The 14,812-nt window shown below is 36.5% G+C and overlaps 2 protein-coding genes across 3 annotated transcripts; both read left to right on the forward strand.

Moving 5' to 3' along the window:
* Window positions 1-1,694: 1,694 nt before the first annotated feature.
* LOC102579747 (cytochrome P450 89A2-like) lies at window positions 1,695-6,788 on the forward strand. The gene is made up of 2 exons (XM_006347509.2): window positions 1,695-3,370; window positions 6,409-6,788. Exon 1 carries the CDS (start codon window positions 1,824-1,826, stop codon window positions 3,363-3,365), a length of 1,542 nt encoding a protein of 513 aa, XP_006347571.1. The 5' UTR covers window positions 1,695-1,823; the 3' UTR covers window positions 3,366-3,370; window positions 6,409-6,788.
* A 1,051-nt stretch (window positions 6,789-7,839) lies between these two features.
* Window positions 7,840-14,633, forward strand: LOC102580066 (pentatricopeptide repeat-containing protein At5g27270). Of its 2 annotated transcripts, none has more exons than XM_006347510.2 (8): window positions 7,840-8,741; window positions 9,489-10,893; window positions 11,239-11,550; window positions 12,255-12,359; window positions 12,494-12,581; window positions 12,671-12,792; window positions 13,276-13,340; window positions 13,587-14,633. In XM_006347510.2, the coding sequence occupies exons 1-8, from the start codon at window positions 8,199-8,201 to the stop codon at window positions 14,142-14,144; spliced, it is 3,198 nt and encodes a 1,065-aa protein (XP_006347572.1). In that variant the 5' UTR covers window positions 7,840-8,198; the 3' UTR covers window positions 14,145-14,633. The 2 variants fall into 2 exon arrangements, with proteins under 2 accessions (XP_006347572.1, XP_015164345.1); XM_015308859.1 differs by having other exon boundaries at window positions 8,653-8,741; window positions 9,472-10,893.
* The last annotated feature ends 179 nt before the right edge of the window (window positions 14,634-14,812 follow it).

Consider the following 14,812-nt stretch of genomic DNA (forward strand, 5'->3'; position numbering starts at 1 on the left):
AAAAGTCACAACTCTTTGGAAAAGTCACAACTTATTGAAAAAGTCGCAACTCTTTGGAAAAGTCACAACTCATCGAAAAATCACAACCCTTTGAAAAAAGTCATAACTTATCGAAAAAGTCACAAGTCATCGAAAAAGTCACAACCTAAGTTAGGGATATTATAGTAATTTAACATTCAAGTTAGGAGTTCATGCTTTTAAGGTAATATAGATAAAAACGTATATAATGACAATATCTACCATGTTGATAATTTTTTGTTAGATATAGATTCATGTATATACCTAATAGACATATGAAGACTTTATTGCATCAACAATGTATATATATTTCTCATATATAGTTACACATCATTTATGTAGGAGTATACACTATTATACACTATCGATACATTATATATACATATAAATACATTAAATATGTATATGATCATTTTGTTCAAAATAATTTTTGTTGCATGTACATATATTGCTAATTTTGGGCTATTTCTTTTATGTGAATGAAAACTTGGATATATTTGGTGCAAACAAAATAACTTTATTGAATTTTATACGAAATTTATCTTATAGAAAATAATTTTTATTCTAATCATGATTAAGACTTATTTTAAATTTACTAAACATCAATCATTGATTTAAATATATGACATATGCCTTTCATCTAAATAAAAACTAGGAGAAAGTTGAAAAAATTAAAATAGTAAGGAGCCTAATTGTCCTAATCACGGTTAAGTGTGTTTAGTAAATGCTTTTCATTTTTTTCATATGTTTTGAAAACATTTTCTCTGCTAAAACAAGTTTTTTTAAAATGAGGAAAATGACTTCTCTATTGATAACGAAAACAAATTGCATAACATTTCAAGTTTATCGTATGCAACCCTCAGCATTTGATCATCCCACCCCCTCACCCCCACTCCTCATTTATATCCGTCTACATAGCATTTTACAAGATAACATGTAAGTGCTCTTTGAATAATATTTTTTTGCTTACTTACCATATACTAAAAAATAAGTAAGAGACACACTTAATTTTCGAGAAATATTTTTTAAATATACCAAACACACCTAAAGCTTATTTGTATTTTATTACTACCTCCGTCTATATTAGATGAGCACTTTTTATTTTATACGGTAATTAAAAATTAATAGATTAATCAACTTTATTATTTCGCCCTTTGTTCATATTAATTGCCTCTTGAAAAAAATATTCTTAAATCTTTACAATTTATTTAAACTTTCAAAGACTATATTAATTGTAAGAATAAAATAAAAAAAATAATTAATTTTTATTTCAATTTAATAAGTGATCAAGTAATATGAAATCGGTATTTTTATATCGGGGTGTAAATCTTAATGACATGCCTTTGTCGTCCAAATAGATAGAAAGGAGAGGAGCCCAAGAATAAGTTATTATGAATTATAAGTTTATCATAGATCTCTTAAACATTTTGAATTATAAATTATTGTGACTAATAGAACTTTTTACATAGTTTATAAATATATAAATTTCATTTCAAAAAAATTGAAGATTTCATGCACAAATTCTCAATCTAATTTGAACTGATTGACTCTCGACAAATAAAAAATGCCCATAAATTGAGACAAGGGGTAGTACCATTATGGTATAAATATGGAATAAAAATTTTCAAACTCCAATCAAATACATATAAAATAATTCTATATTTTATATTTGAGATATTATACCTTATATGTGTAAAGTCGCGACAACCTTCCTCACCATATCTGAACTGGGCGGGTGATAATGATAATGAAAATAAGAAGATAAAAATCTCATTGATGATTACAAAGTAGTGAGTGATTTAGCAATGGAAATCTGGTTTATCATTGTTGTTACTCTCTGTATTGCTTTCTGGTTGAAATCCATTTTTAATATTATTGTCTCTCCAAATTCCAATACCAAGAAGAAGCTCCCGCCGGGACCCTACAATTTTCCGGTGATCGGTAGCTTATTATGGGCCAAAAGGACCTTCGCCGACTTGGAACCCATCCTCCGTGACCTTAAGGCTAAGTATGGTCCGCTGATTACCCTAAAGATTGGGTCTCGTTCAGCCATATTCGTAGCTATCCACTCCATAGACTACCAAGCTTTAGTCCAGCAAGGTGCTGTTTTCTCTGACCGGCCAAAGGCTGGACCCGTCAGTAGTAACCAGCGGAACATCAGCTCCTCCCCTTACGGCCCTATATGGCGTCTACTCCGTCGAAATTTGACTTCAGAAATACTCCACCCTTCTCGCATCAAGTCCTATTCCAAGGCCAGATCTTGGGTATTGGGTATCCTCATTCAACAGCTCCGTAACTCCCAAGTTGATTCTGTTAAGTTAATTGATCATTTTCAGTATGCTATGTTCTGTCTTCTTGTATTGATGTGTTTTGGGGATAAGCTTGAGGAATCTCAAATCAGACAAATTGAAAATATACAGCGCAAAATGCTCCTGGGTTTCAGACGATTCAATATGCTCAATTTCTTTCCTAGAGTTGGGAAAATAATTTTTAGGAATCGCTGGAAGGAACTCATTGAACTACGACAAGAGCAAGAGAGTATCATTATCCCTCTGATTGAAGCTCGAAGCAGGACCAAAGAACAAAAAATCGAGCACGGTGATGAATTTGTGGTGGCTTATGTGGATACGCTGTTGAATTTGGAGTTGCCAGAGGAAAAAAGGAACCTCAATCATGGAGAAATCGTAACCCTCTGCAGTGAATTCCTAAGCGCCGGAACTGATACGACGTCCACTGCCTTACAGTGGGTTATGGCCAACTTGGTCAAAAACCCTTCCATTCAGGAAAAACTGTACCAAGAAATTGCAAGAGTAGTGGGAGAAAAACAGAGCAAGTTGGCAGATGAAGAGGTGGTGAAGGAGGAAGATTTGCAGAAAATACCCTACTTGAAAGCAGTGATATTAGAAGGTCTTAGGCGGCACCCACCTGGTCACTTTGTGCTGCCACACACAGTGACGGAGGAAGTAGAACTGAACGGCTACGTCATCCCAAAGGATGTCACGATCAATTTCATGGTTGCAGAGATGGGTCTAGACCCGAAGGTGTGGGAGGATCCCTTGGAGTTCAGGCCAGAGAGGTTCTTAGTGGAAGGATCAGATAACGAAGGGTTTGATATAACAGGGAGTAGAGAGATCAAGATGATGCCATTCGGCGCAGGGAGGAGAATATGTCCTGCCTATGCATTGGCTATGCTTCATTTGGAATACTTTGTGGCTAATTTGGTTTGGCATTTTCAATGGAAGCCTGTGGAAGGAGATGATGTTGATCTCACAGAGATTCTAGAATTCACCGTTGTGATGAAGAACCCACTACGAGCTCGTATCTGCCCCAGAGTTAACTCTGTTTGAATTTGGTAATTGGGTCTTTTTAGTTGCATCATTCTCTGTTGATGGACTTCCCTCCCGCTGGAAGTTAGTGGGAAAATGATGGTTAATGCCTTGCTGCAATATCAGCTTAGTAGTTTGTATCTTGTTTTAGCCAATACAAACTACTAAGCTGATATTGCAGCATGGCAAAAGTTAAACTGACTGTTTCTTGCTTATATCTTGTCCATTTGGATGGTAGTAGTTCAATTTGTGCTTTCCTGAATCTTGTGTAAAGAAGTGATCCTTGTTCACTAGAATTATACTATTCCCTCCGTTCCACTTTGTTTTGACACTCTTCCCTCATTAATCGATTAAAAAAATACATTTCTATATTTATAGTCACAAATGCTAAAATGTTAGATTAGATGTTTTTTCATTCTTAAATTCCTCTATAAGAATGCTATTTCTTATTGTTCACATATTATGATTACTACTGTTAATACAAGGGAATACACTCCTCTTCGTCGTCCCATTGGGTTCTCGACAGTCGCATGAAAATTGGGACATTTTAGTCTTTCTATTATATTTTATACAAAGGAATACACTCCTCTTCGTCGTCCCATTGGGTTCTCGACGGTCACATGAAAATTGGGACATTTTAGTCTTTCTATTATATTTTATCCTGACATCTTCTGTACCTTTTGTTCTGGAAGCAAAGGGAAGAGCTATTGTGGGAGATAAATAGTCTTGTTTTTTGTGTTGTGACCTATTCTTCTATCTATGACAGACCTATGCTTTGGTGGGGATTTCAAGTATGGTCCTCAGCTTTATGAATTAACCAAATACATCATGTTAACATTATCTGTTGAATTAACCTTATGTGTTGGCCGTTGGGAGGTAGATACATTCTTCTTTTTGCTGTCGTGAGCTATTTTTCCAGGAATGTAACACTTGTTTCTCCATGTACGTTCGTGATGACTGTAAAGTTTATCTGATCAAATAACTTTACTTTGCTGCCTTGTTTTTGCTTATTTGATCTTTAACATGTGAGGCTATATCAGAAAGTTTCCTAACAGCTTAGCGGCGACTTCACAACTTCTACTTTAAATCTGGAACTTCCTTTCTTTTGCTTCATTTTTCTTCGTGCTTTTGGAGTTTGGTTCTTCTGCTATCCATCTTGTCGTCTCTATGCCTGCTTGTGATAAGTGAATTTGTTGCACTTCCTCTTTTTTCCCTCCTTCAGATTTCTATTGCTGCGTCGATTGTCTGCAGCCACACGATTTCTCTATAACATCATAAAATTTATAAAAGGGAAAAGATCAATTCAAAGTAGAGACACCTTTGTGCTAACTTTGTTTGACAAATAAGAGGAATAAACAGGTCTTGGCCGTCTTTCTGTGTTGTTGACAACTGCGTCAAACTATGGGTTTTTTTCTTCCTATTATATATTTTTACACAGCTAGATTTTGTACTTCTCTGATGGAGGATGCGTAAAACTTTTCACTGAATTTCTTTTCTTTAAGTTTTTTCTGTCATTATGCGCTTCCTTTAGGTTTGTGCTGTCATTTCTTTCCTTTAAAACTGTCTAACATCAAAGCTTCAAGGGTATAAATTCAGCTCTCATTAGGGGCGGGCCCATTATCCACCGAGTTTAGAAGGCTGTGATTGGTCCAAAGGGCGGGTCACAGACGGATTTCTCGGTTATCAAAAAAAAAAAAAAAAAAAAAATTCAGCTCTCATTATACTGGCTAGCTTTAAACTTAAACTACTTGTACATGCTACTTCCTGTAGAATCAACCTTGTAGTCTGTTCATGACTTCTCTGCTTCTGTTGGGTAACTCTTGTGTTTCTCCTGCCATATTAAATAGGCACATGCAACAATACTTGCGCGGTACATTGTAGCTTTTACATTCTTCCCGTTGGCATTCAAAACAGCCCACTGGATCTCCTCTTGCCATTTCATTGTAGACCTCCTATCACCTTGCCACAGAAGTAGTTTGCTCCATATGGAGCTAGAGAAAGAACATTGGAAGAAAAGGTGATCTATGCTTTCATGCTCAATACCACAAAGGGGACATAGTTTACTCTCAATTACCCCCACTGCATGAATCTGTCCCTTGTGTATAGTCTGCCATGTAGGATCAACAGTAGTAGGAAAATTCATTAGGTGCCCCAATGTTATTGCAAGTCATCGTCCTCTACGGTACTTTCAGGAAATCTCCTCGCAAATATTTTTTAGACACAATACTATGACTAATCACTAAATGTATATTGGTGGTATTCATAAGGTACAAAGCTCAACTGCTTACAACCTGCAATGGAATGCCAACATCATTTTGTTTTTCTTTGGATTGAATTGTTTCTTACAATGTTGTGAATATGATAGACAAATTATTTATTTATAGTATTGAAATTTAAAACACCACCTTCTACAAAGTATAGTGTAGGTCATTATTTCTGTACGCCCATTTCCTTACTTTATTCTTACTAATTGGAGTCTGACTCTACTTTTTGTGAACTATAAATGGCACTCCATCAGGCACCAATATCTTTTGACCACACTTTCTGCTTCAAAAGAGAAATGGATGCAATGGTATTTACTCCTCAAGCTAGTTAGAATTTAGAATTTAGTGACTTTGTCTTGGATCCCTTCTAGGCTAGTGCACAATAATTTTGATGGTAGTCACAATTTAAGATTGAGCTTAGATGGCTAGTTCAGTAGGAAAGGCTTATCTTTTTGTTGCTCTATTTCTTGCTTGTACCTATTATGAATGTGTTGCTTCCTATGTGAAAATATTAAAAGTTGCGGGTTTCATCTTCTTTTACTTGGGTTTGATACACTTGAGCCGAGGGTCTTTTGAAAAAAAACCTCTCTACCTCCACGATGTAGTGGTAAGGTCTGCGTGCACTCTACCCTCCCCAGACCCCACTTTGTGAGATTTCACTGGGTATGTTATTCTTGTTGTTGTGGTGTTTCTGGTAGTTGTTATACCTGCTTTATGTTCTGTTCTATCCACCCCTCTTTATTAGTAGGGAGGGATTCTTTGTTGATTTTGTTTATTGATTATAAATCCATGTGTTACAGGAAACAGCAAAAGGGAATATGATAAGCAATAAGCTGTAGAATCTTCCGCTGATGCAATGGTGGGAATAATCATAGCAGGAGAGGGCATTAGAATCATTTTGGCACACTTTTTACTATTGTATTTGTCAAACTTATTTTTGAAAAAGCTATTCTTTCGTCGGGGGACTATGGGAAACCACCTCTCTACATCACATAAGGTAGGGGTAAGGTCTACGAACATCCACTTGTGGGATTACAATGGGTATGTTGTTGTTGCCTGATGGGGAAATGCCCATCTTTCTTAAAAGTTGATAACAGTGGCTTGTAATCTATTTTTGTATTGACTGCTACTACAAAAATGCGGTGGTTTTTTTTTATAGTTCTACTTGTTATTGTTTTTATGTTTGTGTCGTGCAATTTTGTGGATGTGATGGATTATCTGGGATTAAAGATGTTCTGAAACAGAGCTCGATAACTCACGAAGAACAGGAAATGAATTTTGCCATGGAACAAAGTGAAATTGCTTTCGTGTTGTTATGATTGTTAATGTCCCAACGTTTCCGTTGGCACTAAAATCTTGTCTTCAACACATTATCAAGACTTGGCGGGAATGTTTGAATTGCCAGATGACAGATGTTTTGAATCATATATATATGAAAGAAAATGATACTGCATAGCACTTGAACTGATTAACCCATGGAAGTGTGGGGGTAGTTAATAGCAATTGAGACTTTGTTCAAGTTGCATATCCGTGAAAAATTCTATTAAAATTATTGAGTCACCACTCATATAATTTACCGAGTTAAAAGTATACGTATCATTTATTTAGTGATTTTTACTTCTATGCTTAAATACTACACTCTGAAATTGTGTTTTAAGTTATGAGAATGGAATCACCATTTGATAAATAGTTTTACCCTAAAATGGAACTTCTAGGCATGGATTTGATTTAGTCGACATTAAAGAGAGCACCAAATGTTGGTATAGTAAGTGTTGATGAGAGTATAAGAGATAAAATATTGGACATTAAAGAGAATAACACATGTTGGAATAGTTGGTGTTGATGGGAGTACAAGAGAGATCAAATATTGGAATGAAGAGAAGTTTGACGCATATTTCGTACACATTTTGACGACTAGTCAAGCGAATAAGTCAACTTTAAAGTGAATTTATTGTGCGAAAAGTGTGTTATGACCGTGGCCGCTTGCTTGGTTGGGGCAGATCCTCCGTTGTGGATAAACGGGAAACTCGACTCTATGAACCCAGGAAAGATTGCACACCAGTAGTTGGTTGGGGCGGCTCCTCCGTTGTGGGTAAACGGGAAACTCGACTCTACGAACCCGAGGAAAGATTGCACACAAGTAGTAGGGGCGGTGCTTGCCCTTTCTTTGTTGAATAAGGATATTATCGATCTGCACTATTTCTTTGTTGAATAAGGACGTTCATCGATCTGCAGTTCTGCACTACGGCTGTAACTCCTACATGATATGGAGAATTGTATCATTCGTCGCACTCAATGATACAATTAGTACTACATACTAGTACTCTTCTCCAATATGCAACCTCCACTCTCCCTCTCTAGAGTTATATCCTTGAAATACGTGACCTTCACTTCTCTTATCTAAAGTCATATCCTCGATAGCCGAGAGTAAGCGCAACGCCTCAATCCTCAGCACAAGTCCAAACATAATAACTTTGACTATTGCTGACCGATATTTTAAACTGCCCGAGCTTGCTCCTGAAGTTAATTTTGAGCCGCGATTATCAGTGCTATCTTCTTTATTGCCCTCTCAAAATTTCCAAATCAATCAATGGAAGCTCTGCAATCTTCATTCCTCTGCTCAACTCCATTAAAATCTCCATCTCACAAACCTACCAGAAAACCCAAACCGAGACCCACCATAGTCTCCTGCTCCGTCACACCAGACCCATGGACACTCAGCGATGGCAACAGCAAGAACCTCAACAAACCAAAACCCAGATCAAAGCACCCCAAGAATCCACTTTCCGACGACAACGCTCGTCGCATTATCAAAGCTAAAGCTCAATATTTAAGCGCGTTGAGGCGGAACCAAGGCTCACAAGCTATGACACCCAAATGGATTAAGCGGACCCCTGAGCAGATGGTGCAGTACTTGGAAGACGATAGAAATGGGAATTTGTACGGGAAGCATGTGGTTGCGGCTATTAAGAGAGTAAGAAGTCTTTCGGTCAAAGCTGAAGGGTCATATGATATGAGGGAAGTGATGGGTTCTTTTGTTACGAAGCTTACTTTTAGAGAGATGTGTGTTGTGCTCAAAGAACAAAGGGGTTGGCGACAAGTCAGAGATTTTTTCGCTTGGATGAAATTACAGGTGAGTTTGTTAGTGGTGCTTCAACTTTTACATTAAACTTGATAAACCCAGTTGAATTCTACTTGAAAATGGTGTGTGTATTGGATTCTGTCTGAATCTTTTCTGTATTTCTGATTTTAGATCGAATTTTGAGGGGTTTGCATCTTCAAGTTTCAAGTGCTTGTTTTTTTGGAAAATTGCAAAAAAAAATTCTAGATGACAAGTTAACTACATATTTGAGATAAATCACTATATCCTCCTCCGTTCATATTATAGGATGGAATTTGAATGTTTAAGGTGTTAAATTGACCTCTATAACATTACTGATAGAGGAGAAAAACCTTATAAGAAAATATTAATGTAATGATTGAGAAGTTACTTTGATTGAGAAATATTACATCATGTTTAAAATTTTAATAATTTCATATTTCTGAAAGTTGTGGGAGTTGTATAGATAAGGAATGTTGACAATCATTTCGAGACCTTCCAAATTGGAGAGTGTCATATAGATTTGGATGGAGGGAATTTCACCTGTTAAGGTTTATGCAGATTTTATTTTTTTTTGGCATACTTTTGTCTTTTAGAAGTTCTTCAACATACCTTTTGTTAGATGGTTCTTAAAATCTAGATTAACATTGGCTATGATTCTGTCACGAGTAATCTGTCATCACATTAGCATAGGATCACAAGGTTTTCTTTATAATAATACTTTTCTTTGGAGAATCTGAAATATTAATTTGGTGTAATTTAGATTTATGCTTGGAACAGTTAAGCTACCGGCCAAGTGTCATTATCTATACGATTATTCTCCGTACATATGGCCAAGTTGGGAAAATCAAGCTAGCTGAGCAGACCTTTCTGGAAATGCTTGAAGCGGGGTGTGAACCTGATGAAGTTGCTTGTGGTACCATGTTGTGCGCTTATGCTCGGTGGGGACGTCACAAAGCTATGATGTCCTTCTTTTCTGCTGTTCAGGAAAGGGGAATTACACCTTCAACTGCAGTCTTTAATTTCATGCTGTCATCTTTACAGAAAAGATCACTTCATGAAAATGTTATAAGTATATGGAAACAGATGACTGAAAAAGGGGTTGAGCTGAATCATTTTACTTTTACAGTCGTTATCTGCTCACTTGTCAAAGAAGGTCATGCTGAAGTAGCTTTTAAGACTTTAAATCAGATGAAGAGTTTGAAGTTCATTCCGGAGGAGGCAACTTATAGCATTCTCATCAGTTTGATTTCAAAAAGTGGTAACTATGATGATGCTTTCAGGCTTTATGAAGATATGAGATCACAAGGGATAATCCCGAGCAACTTTACATGTGCTTCACTTTTGACAATGTATTACAGAAAGGAGGATTATCCCAAAGCACTTGCTCTCTTTGAGGAGATGGAAAGGTATGGTATCAAAATAGATGAAGTCATATATGGCTTGCTTATCAGAATATATGGCAAGCTTGGTCTCTATGAAGATGCTCAAAAGACTTTTGAAGACGTTAAGAAGTTGGGTGTGATTAGTAATGAGAAAACCTATACAACAATGGCTCAAGTCCATCTAAATTTTGGAAACATTGAGGACGCACTGAATATAATGGATGAAATGAAGTCAAAAAACATATCATTTTCAAATTTCTGTTATGGTATCTTATTGAGGTGCTATATTATGAAGGAAGACTTGGCATCTGCCGAAGCTGTGTTTCAGGCTCTCTCTAAGATGCAAATTCCTGAGTGTGGTTTTTGCAAAGACATGCTCAATTTGTACATGAGACTCGGTTTAACTGAGAAAGCAAAAGATTTCATTTTCCAGATAAGGAAAATTCAAGTCGAATTTGATGAGGAGCTTCTCAAGACAGTCATGAAAGTTTTTTGCATTGAAGGAATGGTCAGAGATGCAGTGCAGTTGATACGAGAGTTCAGTGCAAGCAAGACATTTGAAGATTCTGTATTTACACAGACTTTTTCTGTGGCCATCCATGGAAATGATAGATTTTCTGCAACCGACATTGCTTCCAAGCCCTTGGACCAACCAGGTGCTATGGCTTTTGAGCTGGCCCTTATCCTCTATATAGCAGATGGAAATACAATGAAGGCAGAAGAAACACTAAATTTGTTGCTTAAGACTGCAAATGGTCTGTCTGTTGCTAGTCAGCTTATCAGGAAATTCACCAAAGAAGGTAAAAAAAATTTGCTCTTGCGTTTAGTAAGTTAGGTGTAAGCAACACTGACTATTTCTGCTCTTTAATGTTCTTGATATGTATACAAATTTGACTGACAAAAGATTGACCTTGCCAGATTTCCTGTCCCTATGAAATGTTTTGATTAAAATAGCATAGAACTCAGAACTCATAATTTCCTTAGCTTCATCCCACTATGGTGGTATAATATGGTTACTAAAGTGATTCCACAATGGCCATCTGGGACTATTGTATCTGAATTTTTCTTTCCGCTCTAGTTCATCCTCTAAGCAGCAATGTTATGAGGCCTGATTTTTTGGTAATTTACATCAATATCTCCTGTAGGTGACATTTCAAAGGCAGAAGACCTTTATAAGCTGTTAATGAAGCTGGGTAGAAAACCAGAGGATGTTGCAAGTGCATCCTTGATCAATTTTTATGGGAAGCAGAAGAATTTGAAGGAAGCGCTTAATGTCTTTGCATCAGTTGCGAACTCCTCCAGTACTGGAAGTCTTATATACAATTCTATAATTGATTCATATAATAGATGTGACAAACAAGAGGAAGCTTACACGTTTTACAGGGAAGAGATGAAGAAAGGGCATGTTTTAGGTCCAGTTGCTATTAGCATGCTGGTGAATGGTTTAAGTAATTGCGGTAAGAGTATGGAACCTTTGACTTGAATGCTTTCTGCTCAATTTAAGACTTTGTGTTACCCTGTTCAATTGCGTTTAAACTACTTTATCTATACAATCATCTATTTTGGCATAATCCTAAACTATTAACACTCTAGTACAATATCTTAAGTTAGTGTGGGTAAAGGATGGTGAGAGATCAGACTGACTCCTTTCTCTCCATTTCTTAAGGAGTTTTAGAAATTTCCGTGAAAATGAAGCTCTTCTTCAAGGAGCATATATGAACATGCCTGCCTTCCATTCACCTAAAATTTCCTGGTACTTTAAGCTGGTTTAGCTGTGCCAATCGAATAAATTAAACAGATGTTTGGTGTTTGCATGCCACAATTTTTCAATTGATGTCCTCACTGCCTTCTGTTGATGCAATTGATCTCTTTGACATCTTTTGTTCTTCCTAAACTTTAAAGGTAGATTGAACACCACACCAAAGTTATTTCTCTATTTATTTGTCGAAGAATTGCAACTTTCTTCCCCAGTATTACAAGTGGATTGTGTTAGGATTAGATATTGGGAATACATAAAGAGTTCCATTATCTCATAGATTTTGAGATTCACATTTAAAACAACTGCTGTAGAAGAATCTGAAATTGGAAAGAAGAAATAGATATCTTATTTGCTTGTATTATCTGATTATGTTGCTTGATGTTGTTGAAATGCAATGTGCAGGGAGATATACTGAAGCGGAGGCCATTATTCACAATTCTTTGCGTGCTAATTTAGAGCTTGATACTGTGGCTTATAATACATTTATCAAGGCAATGCTGCAAGCAGGTTAACTTTTATCAAAGAGAACAATTGCCTAAAGCATTTGAACTTTTGTTTTCTTTCATTTGGAGCATATTGAGATCCAATATTGACCAGAAATTAGAAGTTTTGAGACCTAAAGACATTTTAATAGAGTGCAGGTAAATTGCGGCTTGCATCCAGAGTTTATGAGCACATGCTCTCCTCAGGTGTTCCTCCATCAATTCAAACATACAACACCATGATTAGGTTAGAGCATGTCATTCTTTAAAATGAGTGAGGGAAAGATATTATATTTTGTATTTCTCGTAAGTGTAAGAATTTGGTTGTGGATGCAGTGTATATGGACGAGGAAGAAACCTAGATAAAGCTGTGAAGGCTTTTGATATTGCTCAGAAGATGGGCATTTCTTTGGATGAAAAGGCTTATACCAACTTGATATGTTATTATGGAAAGGCTGGTAATTACTTGCTGCCTAAATTTCTCAGGGGTTTGTTAAGAAAACCTGGGTCTTTCTGGTGAAGATCATTCAAATGCTAATTCTCCTAATTTTTTTTATCTGTCTCACAATATCTCGTAAACATAGGTAGTATTGAAAATTGTCATTTTAATCATTGTGGCTTAGTTAGCTGCTTGGTTTTCCCTTTATCTTCTGTGTGTTTCTGTATTACCCAACAAAAAAATGCAAATGTGAATGGACATACTTCATATGTGTGTCCTTTTTATTTTCTTAAATTCAAGACGCTCCTTTTCTGCTCTGTTCAAACTTCAAACACCTGTCATAATGATTGTATTGTTGCCAATTGTTTTTGGTCGGTGAAGAGCTATGTTTTTTCCCTGGGCGAGGGTGCAGAGGGAAATGTGTCTGTACTTGAATTCTCTTGGCTTCTGTCAGTGTTTTATTTGTAGCAATTTTATGATTTCTTATTTTCGATCGATGCAGGGAAATATGATGAAGCATCTAATCTATTTGTCAGAATGCAGGAAGCAGGGATAAAACCTGGACAGGTATGTATGCGTAATCAGAGGCAGGTCCAGTAGAAGTCATTTTACTTTTATTTTGCGGCAGTAAATATGTATCTGCAGTACAGCCACATTCTGGCTGGTGAAATTTTGTCATGTGCTTTCAATACAAACTTATATGTCTTGGTTGTCAATAATGCACTGTTAATGTTCAATGCCATTTATAGATAGAAGAATGCTTAGAAGTAGATTGCTACATTAAAGTACTTAATAATTTTCAGCACATTATAGGTGAGCTGCAATGTTATGATCAATGTATATGCGGCTGCTGGACTTTATCAAGAAGCTGAAGTCCTCATGCATAGCATGCGGAGCAGTGGTTGCAAACCTGACTCCCTAACCTATCTTGCACTGATTAGAGCATATACAAGGGTGGGAGAGTGCTCAGAGGCTGAAAAGGCCATTGATTCTATGCAGAAAGAAGGAATTCCCCCTTCTTGTGCTCATTTTAACGTGTTGCTATCAGGTTTTGCAAAAGGGGGATTAATTAGAGAAGTAGAAAGGATTTATAATAATCTCATGAATGCTGAACTACAACCTGACCTAGAGTCTCATAGTCTTATGCTTAGATGTTACATGGACTATGGTCATGTGGTGGAAGGCATTTCCTTCTTTGAACGAATCTCCAAGTCTGTAAAACCTGACCGGTTTATAATGAGTGCAGCTGTGCATTTGTACAGGTCAGCAGGCTTAGTACTCAAAGCAGAAGGGGTGTTGAGGTCTATGAACAGTTTCGGGATTCCCTTCTTGGAGAAACTTGAAGTTGGATCAAAATTGAAAGCTGACTGATTCATCAGCATAACTGGACCTTTTAATGAACTTCTTGTGGGATGAGACTGAATGCCAAATTACAATTACCTCATATCAAGTATGCAATTGTGCTTAGACTAGCGTGGATGCCAAGGTCATACCAGCAAGGCTGGAGCTAGGCTAATATTATGTGAAGGAGTTGATCAGTTGAAATAACATGCAACATTGAGTTTGGAAATGTCTGTCACACTGCTCAAGGCAGTATCTGAGTATCGATGGGTTGATGATCTTACTGGGCGGGGTACTTACCAAGTCACGAATATGGTGGATTCTGACTAAACAATTTTGAAGGCCTGAGAAGTATGAGGGAGTGTAAATAGTATTTTAGTTTGTATCTCTTACTGCTAATACCATAAAAATGATTAAGCTTTATGTACAAACGTTGACACTACGTGTCGGTAACTTTGTATATTTAGTTTTATTTAGAAGTGTCATGCAAATTCTTCGATTCTAATTTTGTGGTTTGAACCTAGTGTCTTAAGTGTTACTTCACATTGTTGTATTTCTTTCTTCCCCTAACAATACAGAAAAAATATCTCGTACTAATGAATTAATTTTTTTCTACACTATTTCCCATTTTAGGTGTTTCCCTTCAACATAAAAAAAAATGGAAGGATTTTTTTTACCTATTGAAGGCACGGTAAAAT

Source organism: Solanum tuberosum, unplaced genomic scaffold (genome assembly GCF_000226075.1).
Source record: "Solanum tuberosum cultivar DM 1-3 516 R44 unplaced genomic scaffold, SolTub_3.0 scf00093, whole genome shotgun sequence".
In the NCBI taxonomy this organism is placed as follows: domain Eukaryota; kingdom Viridiplantae; phylum Streptophyta; class Magnoliopsida; order Solanales; family Solanaceae; genus Solanum; species Solanum tuberosum.